At 43.0% G+C, this 22,332-nt stretch overlaps 1 protein-coding gene across 1 annotated transcript in view; it reads left to right on the top strand.

Moving 5' to 3' along the window:
• The window catches only part of LOC143302099 (cyclin-L1-like), a 22,877-nt gene extending 948 nt beyond the window's left edge, over positions 1 to 21,929 (top strand). The window contains exons 2-11 of the mRNA XM_076616616.1: positions 1,597 to 1,671; positions 2,580 to 2,710; positions 14,165 to 14,285; positions 14,754 to 14,818; positions 16,596 to 16,695; positions 17,231 to 17,335; positions 17,853 to 17,976; positions 18,437 to 18,524; positions 19,026 to 19,109; positions 19,412 to 21,929. Coding sequence (XP_076472731.1) covers positions 1,597 to 1,671; positions 2,580 to 2,710; positions 14,165 to 14,285; positions 14,754 to 14,818; positions 16,596 to 16,695; positions 17,231 to 17,335; positions 17,853 to 17,976; positions 18,437 to 18,524; positions 19,026 to 19,109; positions 19,412 to 19,760 — 1,242 coding nt within the window. The 3' untranslated portion in view covers positions 19,761 to 21,929. The remainder of the gene's footprint in view (positions 1 to 1,596; positions 1,672 to 2,579; positions 2,711 to 14,164; positions 14,286 to 14,753; positions 14,819 to 16,595; positions 16,696 to 17,230; positions 17,336 to 17,852; positions 17,977 to 18,436; positions 18,525 to 19,025; positions 19,110 to 19,411) is intronic.
• Positions 21,930 to 22,332: the final 403 nt, after the last annotated feature.

Raw genomic sequence — 22,332 nt, 5'->3', positions numbered from 1 at the left:
TTTGCTGTTCTTTTGTTTTCCCCTCCCTCTCCTCTCAGCTGTTCTCCAGCCTGTTTGATGTTTTCCAGTCTTGGCTTCAGTTTAACAAGCCAGGCTGCCGATACCTAATCAGTGTATTCACATCACTTGTGCTTCAAATGTTTTTCAGTTCTTTTGTTCCAAAAAAAGATTTTGTCATGTTAAGATAGGATAGAAGTCTACCAGCATTGTCAGTGACCATCAATTTGTCTAGAGCTGTAAATGTTATGCAGTGGGAGAAGTTAGCCAGTTTTATTCATTTACAAATTACTTGTGCATCAGTAATAATTTTAAAAGATGTGCACTAAAATTTTATTTCAAGATTTTTTTAAATTTTTTTAATTATTATTCCATAAAGTCCTCATGGGGGCACATGAAAAAACGAAATGAGCAAAAGGCAAACAATACATGGCGACAATGTATGTGGCAATGTTACACAGTACTTGGACTTCAGTCACTAAAGAAGAAAAAAAATGGATTGTCTAAGCCTCTGTCTTCATTATAGCTTGAAAGTTTACTTCCTACAGGGGATGAGGTCATGTAATAATAATTGGGATCAAACTGGTTAAAATTTCACCCTCAAGCTGTGACTGTGTAAGAGATCCTGATAGAAATAGCTGGCACATACAGAAAGTTCATGCCACTTTAAAAAAAACACACACAAAAAAAATATATACCTAAGTACAGAATAAGCAATGCCCTCTATCATAAGCAGGAAGTTGATATTCCATCTCTTGTGGATTGTATGGCTGATCAGCTTTTGCAAAAGTATATGTACACAACTGAAGAGAAGCAGGTACATCATCATAGTAATTAAAGGTTTGTTTATACAGCACCTAATCAGATGACTTTGCTCCAAGCTCGTCACAATCACGATAGTTCCAATAGACCTGCCGCAATCTTGCGCATGTGCATCTAACTTTTTCTCTAAATTCGAGCAGTGCCAAAGGCAATGGACAGACTAAAGCAGCAAACATGTGCTGTCCCCCATTTCTTCAGTTGATAGCCTCTATTGCTATAACCAAACTCTGGTTAATAAAGTGCCATTGTATGCACACATAAGAAAAAAAAAAAGCAAAAAATTGAAAAAGGAACCCTGCTGTTTAGCACATTCTGCATCTCATGATCGCCTTTATTGGTTGAAATTTCAGACAGCTAATCAACTTTGAGATCACAGGTTATGTGACATGCCTGTATAAGTCATGAAAGCATGGAACTCTCTTGCATTTTATTACAAAAGAAAAACATTGCTGAGACAACCTTAGATTGGTGGAAACCAGACTGGTGTGTCAGTGCATTTGGGTATTCCAGAAATCTGGTTTTCACAGAACTCAAAACTGTTGCTTGGACTGGAATAGGAAGTTTGTGTTTGAATGCTTTCCAGTTTGGCTTTCCAGTCAGGCTAAAAAAACAACAACAAAAAACAATGGTCGCATTGTCTTGCCTGATTGAAAGAAAGCTTTATCATAATGACATTTTGTACTTGTTATATATGTTTGCTTTTTGTTGAACCAAAAATCTAATATACCAAGTCATTGAAGTAGGAAATGAAAATATTCCAGTTTTGATACATTGCAGACTGCCATGGCAACTGGACAAGTGGTCTTTCACCGCTTCTATTACTCCAAGTCTTTGGTCAAACACAACTATGAGGTGAGATTTCACATATCAGTCTTCTTCAACCACCCATGAATGATTCCACAACATAACTTGTTCTGATTTTTTTTGTTTTTTAATGGTGTAATGTTTGCAGTTTGCACAAATTGCAGTAGCTGTACATTTTTTTTTTAATCAGTTAACTGTGGTAAAGGTTAAAGTATTCTGTTCTACCATTGTATGACCGGCTTTGATAGACTGCACAGTATTTTTGTACACAATTTGATAAGAGTACAATGATATGTAGTATTGAATAAAAAGGTGGTACAAAGAAAAAAGAAAAACTATTATTTCTGGTTTCTTATATTACTGTATCTTCAAGTTTGGGTTTGTGAGAACAGTATCAGACCATGCGTGGTGTTAGTATTCGCAGCTTCTTAATAATCAGTAGTTACTGGGCTTTCTAAGTTGAAGATACTGTGCTTACTCTGGGTTGAATAACTCAGAAGAGAAGACATGATTGAAATAGTGACAATGGGAAAATGTTAACTGCAAGGACCAATTTTGTCAAAAGAACTGGACTTAGCACAGTGACAGTGTGCATTACATGCACTGATTGTGTGTATTACAGATAATGTAGTGAATTTTCTGCTGGTCGTTTAAACCTGTCTTGAGTAAATGTATTGCTCAAAAGAAGACTGGGTGAACATCAAGATAGTAATGAGATCACAAGCTATAGTAATGTACTCTGCTGGTGTTCCATTGAGCCAAGTTATGTATGTGTTTAATAGCTAATACATCATATCATTTGTTTAGTGCAGTGCCTATTTCTGAAGTGTAGAATATAATTTTTAAAAATTGAAAAGCTAACACAAAACAAACAAAGCAACCTAATAGCAATGTATTTTACATAAACTATAAAGGCAGCAGTGAATTGAAGTTTCTTGGGTGCATGTGCTTTCCAGATCTTGGCCATGGCTTGCATGTATGTAGCAGCCAAGATTGAGGAGAGTCCTTGCAGAACTCCAAACAGAACTCGCAGGCTGAGAGATGTCCTGAATGTCTTCCACCACATGAAGCAAGTGCGCACGAAAAGGTAGGTGTCTCCCTTTTTGTGTGTGTGTGTGTGTGTGTTAATTTACCTTGTGTCTGTATGTATAAATGGATGTCAGGTTTTTGTTGTCATGTTATCAGCGAGCACTATGTTTGGCAAGACATGCATTTAAAAAAAAAAAAAATGAAAGAAAGAAAAGAAAAGAAAATTTTTTTTTTTTTTTTAAGTTGCTAAGTTTGTCGCTTGACTGACAAGAGGGGGGAAGTTAACCATCATCTTTTTATGTCTCAGTGTGAACCACTCCCAAAGTCCTCTCAGAACGTTAGCTTCCCCCTTCTTGGACGCATCCCTGATCTTGGAATTAATGTTGGAATTTTATTTAATTTTAATCAACAGATGACCTTTGCAAACCCCAACTGCCATGCAGCATGAAGTGAAGGGGTCTGGAGCACCAATGGTTTGTATGAGACCGTGACGGGCTGAGAGGTGGTGCATGACTGGTGATGGCTTTTGCAAGAGAGTGATAAGAAACTCTAGGGAGAGCTGGACAGTACAAGGTCTTCAGAGAAGAAGCCCCCATCAGTCAAGTGTACTTTTGAGTAATTAGAAAGGAATATATGATGGGTTTATATTTCAGCCTTAGTCTTGCATTTAGTTTGCTTTTACCCTAGGCAGTGGCTATACAAGCGAGTTCACTTTGCAAGTAGAAAATTTTCCTTTTAGCTTAATGGAGCTCAGGGCTTCCAACAGTAGGTTTCCTTTGAGAGTCCACGGGACTCCCACTCAGGTATTCTGGGGAGTCCTCATGTGGTTCTAGTGAGTCCGATCAGTCGCAGGTCAAGAAACCATTCTTTCATCCAAACATGCCACACAATGCCTTTCCAGGCATGAGATTTTTCCGACTATAGTTGGATTTACGACAGAAAAGTGGCTGTAGAGGCCATGTTTTAGATTCGCGTAAATCTGTTGAGAAAATCGGGGTGGGGTGGGGGTGAGGTTTTTTTCCGACTGACGAATGTTGCATGAACGTTGTCCAACCGATCGACAAGACAGACCCACAGCGTTTGCTAAAATGCCCCGTTTTTGGGTAAGTGAACCAATTGAGAATAAGTATTTCGTTGCTGTTCTGTCATCATTCAGCTTATCTGTATTCGGTTGCGATTTCATAACTTTAGCTCACAGGCTTCTCGACTTGCAAAGATACCTGATTTCATCAAAAACTCACAAAGGACAGAACGATAAAGGAGTGAAAAATAAGTGGAACTGGGCCAAAAAGTAACTTTACGGGTAGGTTAAGCCAGTCACTTAATCTCGCATTGAGTGAGAGAAAGATTGCGAGGAGTGAACCACTGAAAATGAAAAGCTCTGCAAGAATGATTTTTGAAAGTTTATTGATCCGGTCACAAAGACATTTTTTTCCCAGGAGTTGCATGATGACCTGGTCATGAATTTCACACAAGGCATTCTGATTTCCAACTGTATCCCAGAATACTTGACAAGCCTTATTGTGAGTGTACCGGAAATGGGCAAAAGTTTTCTGTAAAGGGAGATAAGATGAAAGTAATGAACTTTGCAGTAGTCACTGATTTCGTGAAGATAAGATGCCGACTGAAAACTAGTGAAATGAGAAGCTAGCGCTGTTGTTTGACTGTGATAATTCACATTTCAGCTGACACTAATTTTACAGTGCATCCTGCACGGACTCCCTAGCCGAAACTGTTGTGCATCCCTCTCATTTTAGAGTCAGGGACGCACACATGTGCGTTGATGGAAACCCCGAAACTAATGTATCCAGTATCTACCCAATATTACAACTTGATGATAGATCAGATTTGTCCTCGAAGCTTTAAATGTAGGTAGTGGTAGACTTGGCATTTCACACCAGTTGTACCAAGGAAATGCTCCAGATCAATAGGCTGGAATAAGTGTTGTGCAGTAACCAGTGCATGTAATTTGTGACTGTGGTGTCAAATAAAGAATCATATTTCTTCAGAAAAGCATTCATATTTATTTTTGTGTTGTGTTTGTTGCGCTTTCAAGAGAGAAGAACAAACACCGTGTGACCTAAAAACAAATGTGAAATATGATCATTTACAATTTTGCCTGCTTTCCAACACACAGTTCCGACATGGGTCTTTCTGGTGTTGTTCTCAAGCAGTCGGTTCACTTTTCCAAGATGCGGCATCGGGCTTGTGTAAAGGGTCCAACAGTTCTTGACACTATCACTCAGTATCAGAAACGATCTTGCATTTATTTTTATACTAAGCGAGATAGTTGAGAAAAAGTTCCATTCTTGTCGGTGTGTTCCGGTATACCTGTTTGTGCAGTAGTGATTGTACATCGAAGTAAATCACACAGATGGATATTCAAAACAAAACAAAAAATATATATATATATATATATATACGGAATCTTTTCAGTCGGTTTTGAAGAGAATGCTTTCCAGAAGCAGAAGTTAGTCTTTGTTGCCAAGATCGATCTTCAGAAGACCTTTGAGTCCAGATGGAGAGACTGCCTGTCAGACTGCAGAGGACTGGACAGATTGGCCCGCCGCTGCCTCCTCGAGGTTTCCATGGCTTATACCTTTTTCGACGCATTCCTCGACAGGGCCAGTGAGTTGAGGGAACAGCGTCCAGTTAATCAGGACACGGGCTCGCCTTCCCCTGTCCTGCTGGGCCTCTTCACCGACCAGAGGTTAAACACTTTTGGCAATAGGGTACCCTCTGGTCTCACAGCGGCTGCAGACACAGCTACCAGCTTCAGTACTCTGCTAGCTCAGTGTGATGCCGTTCTCCACCTCTCTAACATTCCAGTAGAGGAGAGGGCTGCCTTGCGGTCCATCCTGGCACAGCAGCACTCCCTCTTTGGCCAGTATGCGCCCATTTCATCAGCCACAGGGCAGAGACAAACACGGAGATGGCTTCATATTTAGCCCACACCTCCCAGGGGTGCCAGGGTTCACTGCCTTTGAAGAAGACCGGCCACCAGGGCCCCTCCATATGCCACGCCACTCGAGTCGAAGCGGTGTGCGCAGAATCAATGGCAGAGGAATAATCCACCTCATGTCTGTTCAAGCTGACCGGCCATGCCCAAGGCCAGAAGGCAGCATCCCTAATGACTGGGCCCCAATTCAGCACCGCCAGTCATCCAGCCCTTTAAGTTGGAAACTTGTCCCAGCACGCACAACAGTGGCGCGCTCTGGGAATCGACGACTGTATTGTGTCGGTGCTAGAGTGTTACATGCTGCCATGGGCGAAGGACTGCCCCCCTCTAAGATCCACTCCTCCTTATGTGCCCAGCTCGGTGGAGCAGGAGAGCATCTCAGAGACAGAGATACTGCACTTACTCCTCATAGGGGCGATATCTCAACTCAGACCCAGGCCCCGGTTTTTACGGCCGGTTGTTCAATGATTCCAAAGGTCTTGGGAGGGTGGAGACCAGTCTTGGACTTGTCCCCTCTCAACAAATTCCTCCCAAAATCAAATTCAAAATGGACACACAGGCACAGATTCGAGAGACCATTCAACAGGATGATTGGGCTACCTCGATCGATTTTATTTTCATATCCTATTTATCCGGCGTCCCGTCGGTACCTGAGGTTCGTGTGGAGGGACAAGGTGTTCCAGTTCTCAGCCCTCTCATTTGGTCTGTCCCTTGCCCCTTTTGTTTACCAAGGTGATGCGGGAATTGGTGTCCATTGTCCGGTCGGAATCCATTCATCTCTGTGTGTACCTGGACGACTGGCTCATTCTGGTCCAGTCGCAGAGTCATACAGCCAGACTTCTAGACCTTTGCTCCCAAGTGGGCTTACGAACCAAGAGAAATGCAATATGTCCCCAAGTCAGTCATTCGACTTCTTAGGGATGAGATTCGCCATGCAGTCCATGATAGTCTCTCTGTCGCTGGAACCGACTGGCAGGCCTCCTCAGCCACTTGCCTCAGTTCCTGCCGAGCAACAGCGCAGACATTCATCTCTCCTGGGCATGATGGAGTCCATGGCACCTCTCATCCTTCAGGGCAGGGTTCTCTTCGGACACAGTGGGTGCCCATAGCCCCACCTACACTTCAGGTGGCACTCTTCACAGACGCCTCCTCCCTGGGCTGGGGAGCCCACATGGTCGTCGGAGGAGCGCCTGTGCCACATAAGTGTTCTGGAACTGGAGGCAGTTCACAGGGCTCTCCTGCACTTCACTTCACAGGGGGAGGACACTGGCAAGACCATCTGCTTGTTCACGGACAACACAGTGGTTGCATGTTACGTGAACAAAGGGAGGGGAGCGCATTCGGCAGACCTCTTCTTGGCCCCAGTGGTCGGAGAGGCTCTAAGCAGCATAATTTGATTTGATTCAGACCTCTCTCTGCGGACCGAGGCTCTCCTCCGTTGGTGCCACAGCAAGAGCATTGCACTTTAGCGAGACACATAGCAAGAAAAGCCAACATCTTGGCAGATGCACTCAGCAGGTCCAAGAGTGTCATCCACACAGAGTGGACCCTGGGCAAAGACATCCTTCTGGGGTTGTGGGAGTGGTGGTTTCAGCCGATGGTAGACCTCTTTGCCACCGAGTTCAACAAGAGACTTCCCACTTATGTCTCTCCGGTCGCCGACCTGGAAGCGTGGGCAGTGGATGCTCTGTCTCTAGACTGGAGCAGTCTGATTGCCTACGCGTTTCCTCCTTTTCCAATTCTGTCCAAGGTGATCCAGAAAAAAACGATTGGAACGCCTGCAGCTGATTCTCAACGCACCGAAATGGCCAGCTCAGCCCTGGTATCCGGACCTTCGGTCCCTAACACACATTCCACCCCTGGAACTCAGATACCAAACCTCATCTGCTGAGGCAGCCTCGTTTGGGGATTCCTCATTCCAGTCAACTACTCGACCTGTTTGCTTGGCTGCTGTGCAGTTGGAACTGTCAGCACCACCATTGAAGTCTTCAATATCACGGTCGGCCTCTTGTGTTGGCGGTGCTTACCGAGGGGGGCGCCTCCTGACCTCCTCTCCATAGTCTCCAAAGCAAGGTGGGTAGGGACTAAGGCTTTGTATGACTTTTGCTGGAAGAAATGGTTGCGGTGGTGTACGGCTCAGGACATTCCCCCTACTAACTCTACGAGCATGCAGCTGGCCACCTTTCTGGCTCACTGCTCCTCGGTTCTCAACCTGTCTGCTAGTTCTGTGCTATGGTACAGGTCTGCCATCTGTACCACCATCAGACAGCTAGGTGGTCCTTCCTTTGAAAGCGGATTTCCTGCTGAGGGTGTGTTGTTGTTGACAAGTCGTCCACCACCCTCTTCACCTTGTCACCAAAACAGAAAGCAGGCACCATCACCATGGGCAAAACGCCACTGAAGAGGATGATGAAATAATCTACTTGGAATTGCATTTAACAGATTGCTGACCTGGAAACCACACATCACCAAGGCAGTGGCAGAAGGCAGGCTCAGGCTGGCAGTTCTGTGCAAACTAGCAGATAGCATCTGGGGAGCCATTGAAAGAATACTGAAAACAATAACTATGAAACAGACGGGCCCCATCTGGAATTACAAATGACACCACAGTTTCGGTAACAACCAACGAGCAAGCATTTAAGTCCAGAAACAGGCACTGTGCATCGTCAATGCAGTAAGGTCAATGCCAATCAAGAAAATGAAAACACTTACAGGCATTCAGCCTCTCAACCTGCGGAGAGAAGCCAAATCATGGTACAAGTGGAAAAGTACAAATGTTGGCCTGATGGAACAGAAACTGAATGGCCTCACCAAGAACAGCTTGGAATGGAGTAGCTTTGTGTATGAAAGCAAATGGCTTTTGCAACATCAGTGCCACATGACATACTCCCAGAACCTTGGGATGCCAATCAGACTGACATTCAGGTGCCTCAGTGGTCGGTGAGGCTCTAAGTACCATGATTTGATTTGATTTAACATCCATGTCTTCACAATTGTCCCACATCTCACTTCAGGTGAGACACAACTTGGTGAAGCAGTACCTCATGCTGGCCATGATTGCTGGAAAGTTCCAACGGAAAGCATGCAGTGGCCAGTGGGGATTCACGCATCATGGTTAGCGTCCCTTAGGGTGAGAGACCTGATGTCAGTGTTGCCACTGGCTGTCCTTTTCTCCTTTGCCCACTATGTTCCAAGTGATACCAGCATCTCCACAGAAGGGGATACTGGGCTTGTGGCCCAAACTGTTAGTCAGGCAATACTGCTATCTGGCAGATCTGCCCTGCTGGGGGAGGTCAGTACGTGTTTGGCAGTGCCAGGCCCATCGTGGTTCTGAAAACTGAGTTGTACCAGACCTCCCTCCAACTTGGCCTGGTTTCTCCTTTGCTGGAGATCTAGGGTCACAGGATGGCTGGTACCCACGGGTGGATTCACACCTTAGATGGTGTGCACCTTCCATGCATGTTGGGCTGCCTGGAGGACCATCCTCTCCACCCTTTTGTGTCGAGGAAGGCCCCTCCCCCCCATCTTCAGCCTTGAGTCCTGCCAGGAGACGAATGGGTGTTTGTGCCCTCCAAGCATGCATAGGTCCTTATTTCCGCCCAGGAAGCACTCAGGTGAGGTTTTACACCCACCCTTTCTAGCATGGCTGGCCCTGTCCAAGCACTCTGCTCACATCCAGTGGCAGGGGTGATACAGGCCCTTCTCCTGACCAGTCACTGGATCGTCCCAGCTCTTCTTCCTGCACCACATTCAGGAGGCCTGTCTTGGAGGAAGACTTGGACCTTCTGTACTCAGAAAAGGATGACAGTACTAATGTATTTGTATTTCTTTTTTTATCACAACAGATTTCTCTGTGTGAAATTCGGGCTGCTGTCCCCAGGGAGAGCGCGTCGCTACACTTCAGCGCCACCCATTTTTTTTGTATTTTTTCCTGCGTGCAGTTATATTTGTTTTTCCTATTGAAGTGAATTTTTCTACAGAATTTTGCCAAGAACAACCCTTTTGTTGCTGTGGGTTCTTTTACATGTGCTAAGTGCATGCTGTACATGGGACCTCAGTTTATCGTCATCCGAATGACTAGAGTCCAGACCACCACTCAATGTCTAGTGGAGGGGGAGAAAATACCGGCGGCTGAGCCGCGATTCAAACCAGCGCACTCAGATTATCTGGCTTCCTAGGCAGTGTTACCTCAAGGCCATTACTCCACTATAACATGTAGATGTTAGTTTGCATGAGTTTGACAAGGTGAGTGTTATATCACCAAACGGAGAATATTTTAAACTCCATACAAGTGAAAACAAATTCTTGAAGAAATATTGGTCTTCATTTTTTTACATCAAATGAAGCAACCGTACACAGGTGATTACAAAGTGCTTTTGTAATTTAATTTGGCATCATTCTCTGGAAGAGGTTAGCTTGGAGAATGAAAGAGTCCATCAGCATCCTGTAGAAATGTTCTTTATTCCCAGATCATTTTGTTAGGAAAGTTTTGCCTCTGCAAGTCATAACTGTTACTCTGTCAGTGGGCTGTGCCTCTTCTTCACTATCCTGTCCTGTGCTTAACACACCTTTCCCTTCCACTTTTTTTCTTTACCATATAGTGAAATAGTCTGCAAAACTGTCATATTGGTGGGGTGGTTTTTTTTGGTTTTTTGTTGTTGTTTTTTAATGCCTTATGTGCCTTGAAACTCAAAGTGAAAATTTTTGCCATTTTCTTACAAACAGTCCCCCAAGACAGCGAATTGCCAGGTTTTCTTTGCTGACTGGATTTAATATGTAGTAGTCTGTTTACTTCATCAGGTTCATGACATGTCCAAACTGCATGCAGATCCAGTAATAGACACCTGCAAAATTCTTCTTGCGATTTGCTTTAACTAAATGATACAGTTGTGATTTACCATTTAACTAAGGTTTTTGTATTTAATAAACAAACAAAAACAACAAAAAAACATTTGAAACTGCCACTACCTACTTAAAGGCACCTCAGATCACTTGAAATAGAAGTGAATGAAATGAAGGGAATGTGATCTAAATTGGAGTTTGAACCTTCCCAGCATAGCTCTCTCTCTCTCTCTCTCTCTCTCTCTCTCTCTGTCTGAGTCTCTCATAAGTCAGTTTTCCATGACTGCATTGAAATTTGAATCCTTTACAAAACTAAGACTTGACTATTATCCTAAAATTACTGCTAAGTGTCCTTAACTCCATTGTCTTTGTACCCCTTCTCTCATTCTGTATTGAACCTGTCTTCCTCCCTTACCTTGGCTATATCTTTTTCCTTTTTCTGTCTTTACATTCTTCCTTCTCTTTCAAATGCAAGTGTACCTTGTTTTTGTGGACGGTATTGTATTTCTCTGTAGTTTTTTGTTAAGTGTATATGCGTTTACTTATTTCCTCACACTGTTTTCTTGTATTCCCAGGACTGCATACATAATGGATAATCTGTATGAGGATTGGATGAAAACCGGCCAGTTAGTGCTTAATCGTTTCCCCTTAGTGAAAAGGTTTCGATTTTGCTCTCTCTCTCTCTCTCTCTCTCTCTCTCTCTCTCTCCCCCCCCCCCTCCCCCTCCCTCCACTGCACAGACACATGCACCTCTCCATTTTATCCATAATTAGATAAAATGTTAGCTCCTTGTTCACAGTCGCATACATAATTTTAGTTGCACTTGCTCACTTGCTCAGTCACTCACTCACTCTCTCTCATATGCATATACACATGGACTGATGTGATAAAGTATTAAAGCTTGGTGTACTAGGTTTGCAGGGCTGGTTGGCAAGTCTTCCATCAGGAAATGGACTTGACACTTTTCAAGCAACCCTGGAGCATTCTTGATGAACTGAACTTGGGGCTTCGGATAGTCGGTTTTTGTGTTTCTCTTTGAAATTGCTGTTTTCCAGTGTTACTGGTAACTGGCTATGCTGTATGTGTCCGGGTTTCATCAGAAAATAATTCTGCGCTCATGGGCTGCAACTCCCACATTCACTCAAATGTACACTAATGGGCTTTTACATGTATGACCATTTTTACTCTACCATGTAGGCAGCCATACTTGGCTTTCAAGGGGTGCATGTTGGGCGTGTTCATATTAGCTTTACCCACCGAACGCTGACATGGATTACAGGATCGTTAACGTGCGTATCTGATCTACTTGTGTATACACACGAAGGGGGTTCTAACAGGTCTGCACATGTGTTGACCTGGGAGATTGTAAAAAATCTCCACCCTTTACCCACCAAGATTTGAACCCGGGACCCTCAGGTTGAAAGTCCAATGCTTTAACCACTGGGCTATTGCGCCCATCATCGGAAAATTCAAAAACTTACATGTGTCCTGGCTCAAGAAAAATCAAACGGGACAGGTTTTAAAGATCCAGAGGACACGGTTTTATGACATTTCAGAAAAATCCTAACTTTTCATTTGGCAAGAAGAAAACGGTACATTGTGAATGACAGGTTTTGTATAAATAAAAAGAAAATCAAATACACTTCTTTCATATTCTTTCCTATCCCTATTGTCTTCAGAGTTAGATTTGAAGCTTAACCTCATTTTACTTGCTTAATTAGTTGTTATATATATGTGTTACTGTATATTACTATATTGATGGTTGATCTTGATACGCATTTATAGGAAATAGCCGAGTGTGAAAATGGACTGACCTGAGCTGTTGAAGTGCGGACTCCACATGCGTTGTGCCATGCACATACTTAACCGTGACCCAACTAGTGCTGTTTTTCCAGACCCCATTGTAGGAAATTAAGTCTTGAATCAAGCGAATAATCTGTTTTTTTCCCTTTCTTTTTTTTTTTTTTTTTTTTCCCTTAGTGTGCATGCATTCATCCTTTAAAAGTGGTGACTTGTTTTTATTGTTCGTTTTTTTTTACCCTTGTAGTAGGTATTAACGTAGCGATGGCCCTTGGGATGGCCTTAGTGGTCGCGAGGCTCTAAGCACCTTCATTTCATTTCATTTCATGCATTCATCCTCCCCCACCCACCCCAATAAGCGTGTATAATAACCCTAGTTTGATTACTCAGTTTAGAGATAAAAAAACAACAACAAAAAAACATAGTGCTTGCAGAATAACCTGGGGAAATGAATGTATTTGGTGTCTCTGCAGCTGAGTTTTCTGGTTTGTCTCTTGTTTTGTTGGTATCCAAGGAGTATCATTCTCACAGATACTGTGATGCATGCCCGTTGTTTGTTTTTTTTTTGTTTTTTTTGTTTGTTTGTTTTTTTTGTTGTTGTTTTTTTTTTTGGGGGGGGGGGGGGGGGGTTGTTTGTTTTGGGGTTTTTTTTTGGGGGGGGGGGGGGGGGGGGGCGTTGGGGTTGTTTTTTTTTTTCTCCCCACTCATAGTTTGCTGTACTTCCCTTTCATTTGTTGGGACATTGAGATGTTGTGTGATAAATGTCGTGTTTTCTATATTTATTCCCTACATTTTTTGTATTGACAAAGTTATTTTGAGGATTTGAGGTACTTTGTCACCTTCACCCCTGGGAGTGTATATTCAGTTTTCCTTCTCTCTTTCTCTCACCTCTCTCTCTCCTCTCCTCTCTTCTATCTCTCTCGCTCCTCTCTTTCTCTCCTCTTGTCTCTCCTCTCCTCTTTCCTCTCTCTCTCTTCTCTGCCCCACCCCCCATACCCTCGTTTCTCTCATCTACCTCTCTAACCCCCCATCTCTCTCTGCCCTTTATCTCATCTCCTCTCTCCCCTTTCTCCCCTACCTCCCTCATGTATCTCCTCTCTATCTACTTTCTCTTTCTGTCTTCTCACCCTCAGATATAAGTTAATAAATTCAGAAATGGGAGGGGACAGTACATTGCTGTGTACTTACGTTTGAAGATTGTAGAATTAATGTAGAATTAACTTTTAAATGACAAATTAGAAAGAAAGAAAAAATATGTTGACAACTTTTCTTGTCAGGAATGGCAAAGAAATGTTCTGCTGTATCAATTTGAGCTCTCTGATTTTGCCAACACCAGTTGAAAAGCCCACCAATGAAAAGCCCATATATCTTTTTGAGGAGGAAGGGTCTTGCCAAACATTAGCTCATGTTAACTTCTTTTTGCAGGATCCAGTGTTGTGACCTTCAAATGTATGTCTATAAAGTCTGTGTGTTGATATGTTTTACAGTGCATAAGTATGTGTTCAAAACATCAGAAATATTTAAACCATGCTTTAGAAGAAAAAGAAAGTATACCTAAGCACTGTTGGTGAATTTCCCACGTTCATAAAGAAAGTTTGTAATAATAGTGCTGCTGTCTCCATTTTGTTGTTTTGCTGTGGCATTCACTTCAAAATATTTGTTGATGATTTTATGTAAAACTTATGTTGGTTCAGAATTGAAAAACGAAGGATCATAAAATATTGTTATTAGTAATTTGTCATTTAGAAGATTATCGAAAGGGCATTCCATTTTATTCATTCATCAGATCCATTCAGTAGAAAGAGTAAAAAACAGTACAATTATCCCATTGTGGGATCCCTAGGAGATGAACCCTTTTCTGCCCCTGGTCCCTGTAAGTGTGGCCATAATTGTGTGTGTTGTGTGTGACAGGCCCATCAGGCCTCTGGTGCTGGACAGTAATTACATCCTGCTGAAGAACGAGGTCATCAAGGCCGAACGCCACTTATTGATAGAGCTTGGCTTCTGCGTGCACGTGGAACATCCCCATAAGGTAACCACCAACGCCGTTGTTCTCTCCTGCCCTGTTGTCCGTCTTCCTCTCTTTCTGTTTTTAAATTTAAAAAAAAAATTTAATTTTTTTTTATCCTTTACTCTTCTTGTTTGTCACAAAATCTCCATTTTTCTGTCCCTTCCTACTCCACTATACGTAACCACTCTTGGATTCTACAAAGTGAGTTGGGATTTTTCTTTGCCTTGCTAATGAGTTTTCTTTTTCTCTGCCATGTAAATTGTTTTGAGAATGTTATTCTGTGATGCCTTGTTCAGTCCATATAATGAAGAAGAAGAAAAACAATGAACAAGAAGAAAAACTAACGGTTCAGTGATCTTGGTGGATTTTAGATGTGAACAGGATGAAACTCAAAAAAGAAAATTTGCAAGATTACCTGTTATGCGATAGATTTATGTGAAGTTGGTTACATTGTAGCACTTGGATACACTAGCTGTTGCTTTGTTTCAGCTAATAGTGTCGTACCTGCAGATCTTGGAACTTTCGGACAACAGGAACATCATTCAATATGCTTGGTAAGGTTGATGTTTCTTCACCTTGCTCTTTTTTTTTCTTTTTCCTTTAAATTTTTTTTTTAATTATATAAAATTTGTGGTTAGTTCTATGTTCTAATCACTGGGAAATAATGCTTGGAAATCATGCCACTGTCTTCAGTTGTTTATGAATTGCTGTTGTACTAAACTGTGCGACAATTTGGCAGCAAGAAGAGAAATGTGACTGAAGGAAGAAAAGATGTTGGGGTAAGTGAGGATCAACAAGTGTTCATTGAAGACTGATTCAGTGAAATAAACTTAATTGGTAGGCAGTTGTGTGTGCACCGTTGGCCGCTTCCCATGATAACCTGGTGTGTTTTGTGTCTTTTTTGCCTATCCCAGCCAGGGAGGCACTGTGCTTCTGTTCCTTCTTCTGCTCCTTCCTGCTCCCTGGACGAGGGCGGATAAAGAACACGAGAGGGCATGCCATCTATCCTCTGCACGGGGTAGGAAGCGACAGCCGGCCTGGTTTCGTCTCTTCAGCCCTGACACGCCAGGCTGGGCATCCGCGCGAGAGCTGGACCCTCTCGCTGCTCCTACATTCCATTCACCTCCCCTACCATGAATTGTTCCTATTGCCCTGGTCCTGTTGGTCATGGTCTGGGTGTCAGCTGTAACGGGAAGAGGGGGGGGGATGTGTGCAGCAAGATCACCACAAACCAACCCCCTGTCCTGACCCACTCGACCCCAACAGTCGTTCTCACACAGCTTTTTCACAGCTTAAAAGACACAAGAATTTTGGCCTTTGTGATGAAGATACCACTTGAGACTTTTTCAGTAAATTCTGGTGATCTGCCCCAAAATGTCAAATTTCATAGCTTAAACGTCCTTGGTGGTGGCGTTAAATTCTCAGGCACACTGAAATTTGTCACTTTAATGTACTGCAGTAAACAGGAGAGAAAAATGAAATGAGTCTTTGAAATAACCATGCTCATGTGTATACAGACAGTACTGGTTGTCTTTAACTTCTCTGTTGAAGCAGCCGCTCTCCCATTTCCAGGAGTGTTGGTACTGATGTGATGAATTCTGCAGTATCTTTTCATGAAGGGATAAGGGAGCCGACAGGTCTGCAAGAATGTTGATCAGGGGGATTGCAAAATCTCACCACCTTAACCGCTTTGTGCTGCATCTATAATTCGAAACCAGAAGGCACACCAGGAACAAGTATGTTGTGGGTTGAGAGCATTAGTAGTGCAGATTTTTCACCAGACCATTAACGTCAAAAACCAAGAAAAATCAAAACCATTCCCAAAAGATGGGGTTTATGCTTCACTGTCACGTCCTTGTTCTTTCTCCCCCCAAAAATAGTTTTATTCAAGATCAGCATTATTTCCCAGTATTTCTTTGTGCAATTCTTTCTACCACATGTCTGTTCGTGCACCCCCTCATGGTACAGCTAGTCAGATGAAAAGTGTTCCCCTTTGCTCCACAGTTTTTTTCTTACCCCGCCAGTTTTGAGTACAGTCAAGACCAGGAGTGAAAGCTACATGTAACTCCTTTAATGTGGAGACGATACAGTGTCGGTAGGTGTTTTTGGCATTGATTTACAGTTTGAAAATACTTTCAAATTCTTGTATTCTATTACTCAAATTTGTTTTCAAGGTGCACTCTGTTATGTGTGGGAGGAAGGAAGACCCGTGTTAGAAAGGGTTGTGCAAAAGAAGCAGGTTTAGTCAGATGCTGAAATGCCTCAATTTGACTTCCCTTCTCCAGACCATGACTGTTTATTGCATGTGTGCCTAACACTTGTATGCTCCAGGAATTTGATGAACGATTCCTTGCGGACGGATGTCTTCGTGCGTTACAGTCCTGGGGCCATCGCATGCGCTTGCATCTTTCTGGCAGCACGCAGATTGAGGGTGAGGTTTTTGGTTTTGTTTGGGGGGGGGGGAGTGGGGGGTTAATAGCAATTTCAGTGATTCTGTGTGATACTGCATGTGTGATTCTTACTGAGAATATGTGCGTTTTGAAATATTTTTGATAGAAGACCTTTCAAGTATTGTTTAGCAAGCTAACCAATCAGTTTTGAGGAAGGTAGTGCACATTATGTATGTTAGTATTCATAACAGTTGAACATTTAGTTAAGTTGCACAATCTTTAGATTTTATGTTTTGGGGTTTATTGTTTATCAAGATGTTTGGTAAAATAACACACAGTATTGTAAATAGTACTTTAATTACACATACTTAACCGTGACCCACTAGTGCAAACTCCGGCAGGGGTCTGACATTCCTGTCCTGTGCAAACTACTATCCGCGTATGCAGAGAAAACAAAAGTAGCTACGGCTGATAACCTCCCAGAAGTAGGTAACCTCTCCTTTTGAGCTGGCAGATTAAAGTGCGAGCCATTTATCCTGGCATTTGATCAAGTGTGTATTCATGTTTTACCTGCAGGTCCCGATGCCTAACCGCCCACCCTGGTACTACTTGTTTGGGGTGGATGACGAGGCCATTGAAGCGATTTGTAAGATGCTCCTGTATCTCTACAATTTCCCCAAGGTAAGAATGGCATGGAGGTGACTGGCGTTGCCAGTGCCTGTGTATACTCATTCAACCTGTTATGCATGGTAATGATTACTGGTCAGTATGTAGGTTCAAATATTTTGCTTCAAGTGCATCCATCTTGTCACATACAACTTGGATGCTTACATTCAATGGCTTTCATAGAGTGTTGGTCTCAAATGATTTTTTTCACTTTGATACAGCATTTCTGATTAGGCTTGCTGGGATATTAGTTCCTAGTTTTGAGGGAGTTGGTGTTCCCAGGTTTTCCAGAATTGAGTTATGACTGCATTTGATGGGGTACTTCATGCTGTTCCTATTTGATAGGCAGATGATTGCTGTAAAGCTCACCAGTGTGAAGCAGTATTGTGTGTGTGCATATTCATGAGTTATGAGGCACGGCTATGTGAGGGCGTTATCTGTCTTTGTGTGTGTGTGCATATTTATGTATTAAGCGCACCTTTGTGAGGGCAGTATCATTGTAAAATCTGTATCATTGTGTGTGTGTGTGCAGCCTGACCAGGATCGACTTGAGAAGCTGTGTGAGGATGCCAGGCAGCAGCAGCTGGAGGAGAAACGAAAGGCCAAGGTTGGCCTGCACTCTCTGGATGGCACCCCTAACTCTGCTTCCAGGACTGGTCAGTTAATGCACACCTCTCTCTCTCTCTCTCTTGCCCTTTCTCTCTCCGAAAAAGTGGATTTGTTGGACATTTCCTGCCTGTTTAGCTGACAGTGTGTAAAACAAGTTGAAATATATTTTAGATGAACGAAAAATGGATTTGCAAAATCTTGTGGAAGATGTTCTGGAAAAGATGAAAGAGTAAATTTCCTTTCTTCAAAGAGCTTGACGCTTGAGTTCAGAAATAAATTTCTGGTGCAGAACTCCATTCATTACACTAAATCTTGCTGTCACTGAAAGTGCTGGCGAGGAGGTCAGGTTGAAAAGTATGTTTGATCTGCATTGGCAGTAGATGGTTTTGGCCAGCAGTGAGGAACAGAAAGTGAAGTCCAGTCTTGTGTGGACAGCATATGAATAAATGCAGCACCATCCCCTCCACATGTTGATTGTGACTTGAGAGGATGCTGTATGTCGTGCAGATTCCCCCAAGGTGGGTGCCAGCCCAAACATGGTGGTGGTGAAGAAGGTCAAAACCGAGGATGATTCTCGCATCACAGAAAATGGCAGGTGAGCTGAGTGGGCTTTCTAATGACCTGGAAAGTGGGAGGTTTCCTGTGCTGCTTTGTGTGTGTGTGTGTGCCTTCACACCTTCCCTGTTCAGTAGATTCAGCACACTGGGAGTGTAAGGCCTGTCCAAGGTAAAGCACAAGTTGCCAGAAATATATTTGCTCTCATTGGTGGTGCTGTTTGTGATTGGGGTAAATCAGAATTTGTGGGGAAAGAAAGGGACATTATAAATCTTTGTGTTGGTACATGTAGACTTGGGAAGGGGAAATCAGTTAAATTATGGTTGCACTGAGCTTGGTTTGAGATTATCACCATTTCCAAGATGTGATGAGACTGTATTGTGTGACATTTCCAATATTATTTGTCATATGAGATGAACCCTGTTTCCAAGAGGTTGCATGTTTGTGTGTGTGTGTGTGTTTTCCACCAAGTTCTGTGTAGAAGGTTGTCAATGACTGACCTGTTGTTACCTTTCATTCACCATGCTGTGACTGCTTGCAGCTCGTCGGAGAAGAACGGGCAAAAAAAGCGTCGCCTGGACGACAGTGAAGGCAGTCGCAGCCAGGCCAGTGCAAGTCACTCCAGGTGAGCAGGGGGCACTGACCCACCCATACATCACTGTGTGGCTTGGTTTGGGTTTCCTTTTTTTTTTTTTTTTTTTCCCTCAGGTTTTTAAGTAAGTTTTGTGTTTGAGTGAGAATGCAGTTTTGAAGGATTTTTCACTTCTCAATGAGTTCACATTCCTGGTGAAGAAACTTTCGCTCTTTATTTTCTTGCTTTTTCACTATTTAAAAAAAACAACAAAAAACAAACAAACATGAAATGATGTTGATTAATCAGTGACCATATTCTGATGCAGACGTGTTCAGTGTGTATCGCTGCTGCAGGTCCCGGTCACGCTCCCACAGCCCCAGCCCCCCCAGCCGGAAGAAGAAGCACTCCTACTCCCCGAGCCGCTCCCGCAACAAGAGGGATCGCTCCTACGACTACGACTACCACAAGGAGAAGCGCATCCACAAGCGCAAGAAGCACGCGCGCTCCCGATCCCGTTCTCGCTCCCCACGCAGCCCCTCCCCGAGCCCTGTCCGCTACACATCCTCCGCCAAAGCCAGCAAGAAGTACTCTAAGGAGAAGCGTCGTTCCTACTCCCCAGCCCCAGAGAAGCCTCACAGGTCACGAAAGCATCGCAACGGCCAACGGGACAGCCCTCGCTACACAGAAAAGTACCGTAGATGAGTGTAGAGCTTAGGTGCCCTAGTTGGAAATGAATACGGGTGTATGGATGGTTGTGTGTATGTGTGTGTGTGTGTGTGGTAAAGAGGTGATGAAAGCTTGAACACTGGATTGTGTCAGACCTGCCGAGTACTGCTGCATGTCCATGGCTGATGTGGGAAGTGGTCTGGGACCAATACAGGCTGTGGACCCACAGGCAAGAAATCTCTTGAGTTCGAGCATCTTTTTTCTTTTTCTTTCTTTCTTTTTTCTTTCTTCTTTTTTAAAATTTTTTTATTATTTTTTTTATAACTTTTCTGTTAACATTTTTGAGGCATGGATATGAATTTCTCAGGATGTGTATTTCTTGTTCTGTTTTTTCTCCTTCGTCTGAATTTATATATGATTTTGGGTATGTTAAACTTTGTGTTTAGATTCAGGCACCTATGCCTGAACAGTACCGAGTGGTTGGTTGATACTCTGGCACAAGAAATGGACTGGTTAGTCTCGTCCAGTAATTACGTTAACATTAAATGCACAAGAGTGTCATTTATTTTTCCATTCTTTAATTTTCCTATTTGCGTTTCCCCTTTCGAAGAATTTTTATGTTCAGTGCATTTTGCAGTACTGCTACTTAAACTAAAGAAAATAAAAAAGGTGTGGAGGGGTATTGTTAACTGCTGAAATTAAACTTCTGCAGAAGTTTGGTCTGCGTTTTGCAGCAGGAGTGGGTGTTGTGTGTGTGTATGTGACCAGATGGATTGTTCCTTGCAAGGGTCAACATTAACTGTTTTACCTTGCTCAGGAAAATTAATATGTGAAGGTGAGGAGACCGCATGCAAGGTCATGTTGCTGTGCAAGGGTTGTGTGGGATGTGACTGTACAAGGCAGTTGTGTGAGTGATGACTGTTCAAGGCAGTTGTGTGAGTGATGACTGTATACAAAGCAGTTGTGTAAGAGTGGTGGTTATGTACAAGGCAGTTGTGTGAGAGTGATGACTGTATAAGGCAGTTGTGTGAGAGTGGTGACTGTATACAAAGCAGTTGTGTGAGAGTGGTGACTGTATACAAAGCAGTTGTGTGAGAGTGATGACTGTATAAGGCAGTTGTGTGAGAGTGGTGACTGTATATATATAAGGCAGTTGTGTTGGAGTGATGACTGTATACAAGGCAGTTGTGTGAGAGAGGTGACTGTGTACAAGGCAGTTGTGTGTGAGAGAGGTGACTGTGTACAGAGCAGTTGTGTGAGAGAGTGGTGACTGTATACAAGGCAGCTGGGGGAGAGAGGGGTGACTGTATACAAGGCATTTGTGTGAGAGGGAGTGACTGTGTACAAGGCAGTTGTGGGAGAGAGACAGGGAGGTGACTATACAAGACAGTTGTATGAGAGGGGTGACTGTATGCAAGGCAATTGTGTGATAGGTGACTATACAAGGCAGTTGTGTGAGAGGTGCCTGTATACAAAGTAATGTGAATGTGTCTATGACTATTGTTTTGTGCGCAGCAAAGAAGGGGGGACCCAACAAATATGTATATATGACTGTTAAAACTGTTCTTCAGATACATGTACCAGATATATGTGGCAGTGTACATAACCAACCAGGTATTTTCACAGCTGTGAGATGGTCCACACAGACTGAAAGAGTTTTTCTGGATTTTGTGTGAATGTGTAAAAGCATTTGGTCTGTTCATTGATTGTGTGGAATTGTTATCTACAAATTTGTGGCTTGCTCAAAGATTTGATTTTGTGTATAGTTTAAACAGTGTGTTGGGTTGATATTGGGAAATATTAGTATTGTCAAAGTTCTGCTCTGCACTGCCCCTTTTCTCTATTTTGCAAACAGAAGACATCAGTTTAACACATATTGGGCTTAGATTCATCCATAGCCTGTATTAGAAAATGTGATTGACCAAATTAAAAAATCTTCCAAAGTTGCTGGTTGGTTTGCTAGGAGCTGGTTTGGCCTTGGGTCTACCCCAGATTTTTGTAAAACTTTAACCAAAGAAGAAAAAAGAGAGACAGTATCAGACAGTAGTGGTTCCATTCTTGGGTTGTGGTTGTCAGAACACAGAGCAGCTTTCAAAGTGGAGTGATGGCCTTGAGGTACCGCGTTCGCCTAGGAAGCAAGAGAGTCTGAGTTCACAGGTTGGAATTAAGTAGAGTGATGGCCTTGAGGTAATGCGTTCACCTAGGAAGCAAGAGAATCTGAGTTCGCCGGTTGGAATTTGGCTCAGCTGCTGCTATTTTCTTCCCATCCACTAGACCTTGACTGGTGGTCCGGAAGCCAGTCACTCGGATAAGACGATAAACCGGGGTCGCATGTGCAGCTTGCACTCAGCGCATGTATAAGAACCCACAGCAACAAAAGGGTTGTTCCTGGCGAAATTCTGTAGAAAAATCCATGTCAATAGGAAAAACAAATAAAACTGCATGCAGGAAAAAACTATTTAAAAAAAAAACAAAAACAAAAAAAAACACTGTAGAATAGCGACGCGCTCTCCCTGGGGAGAGCAGCCCGAATTTCACACAGGTAAATCTGTTGTGATAAAAAGAAATACAAATATTTTCAAAATAATGATCAATACCACTGTTCAAA

Source organism: Babylonia areolata, chromosome 28 (genome assembly GCF_041734735.1).
Source record: "Babylonia areolata isolate BAREFJ2019XMU chromosome 28, ASM4173473v1, whole genome shotgun sequence".
NCBI classification, from domain to species: Eukaryota; Metazoa; Mollusca; class Gastropoda; order Neogastropoda; family Buccinidae; genus Babylonia; species Babylonia areolata.
The sequence above is the reverse complement of the archived record's forward strand: the minus strand, read 5'-3'. Positions and strand labels throughout refer to the sequence as shown.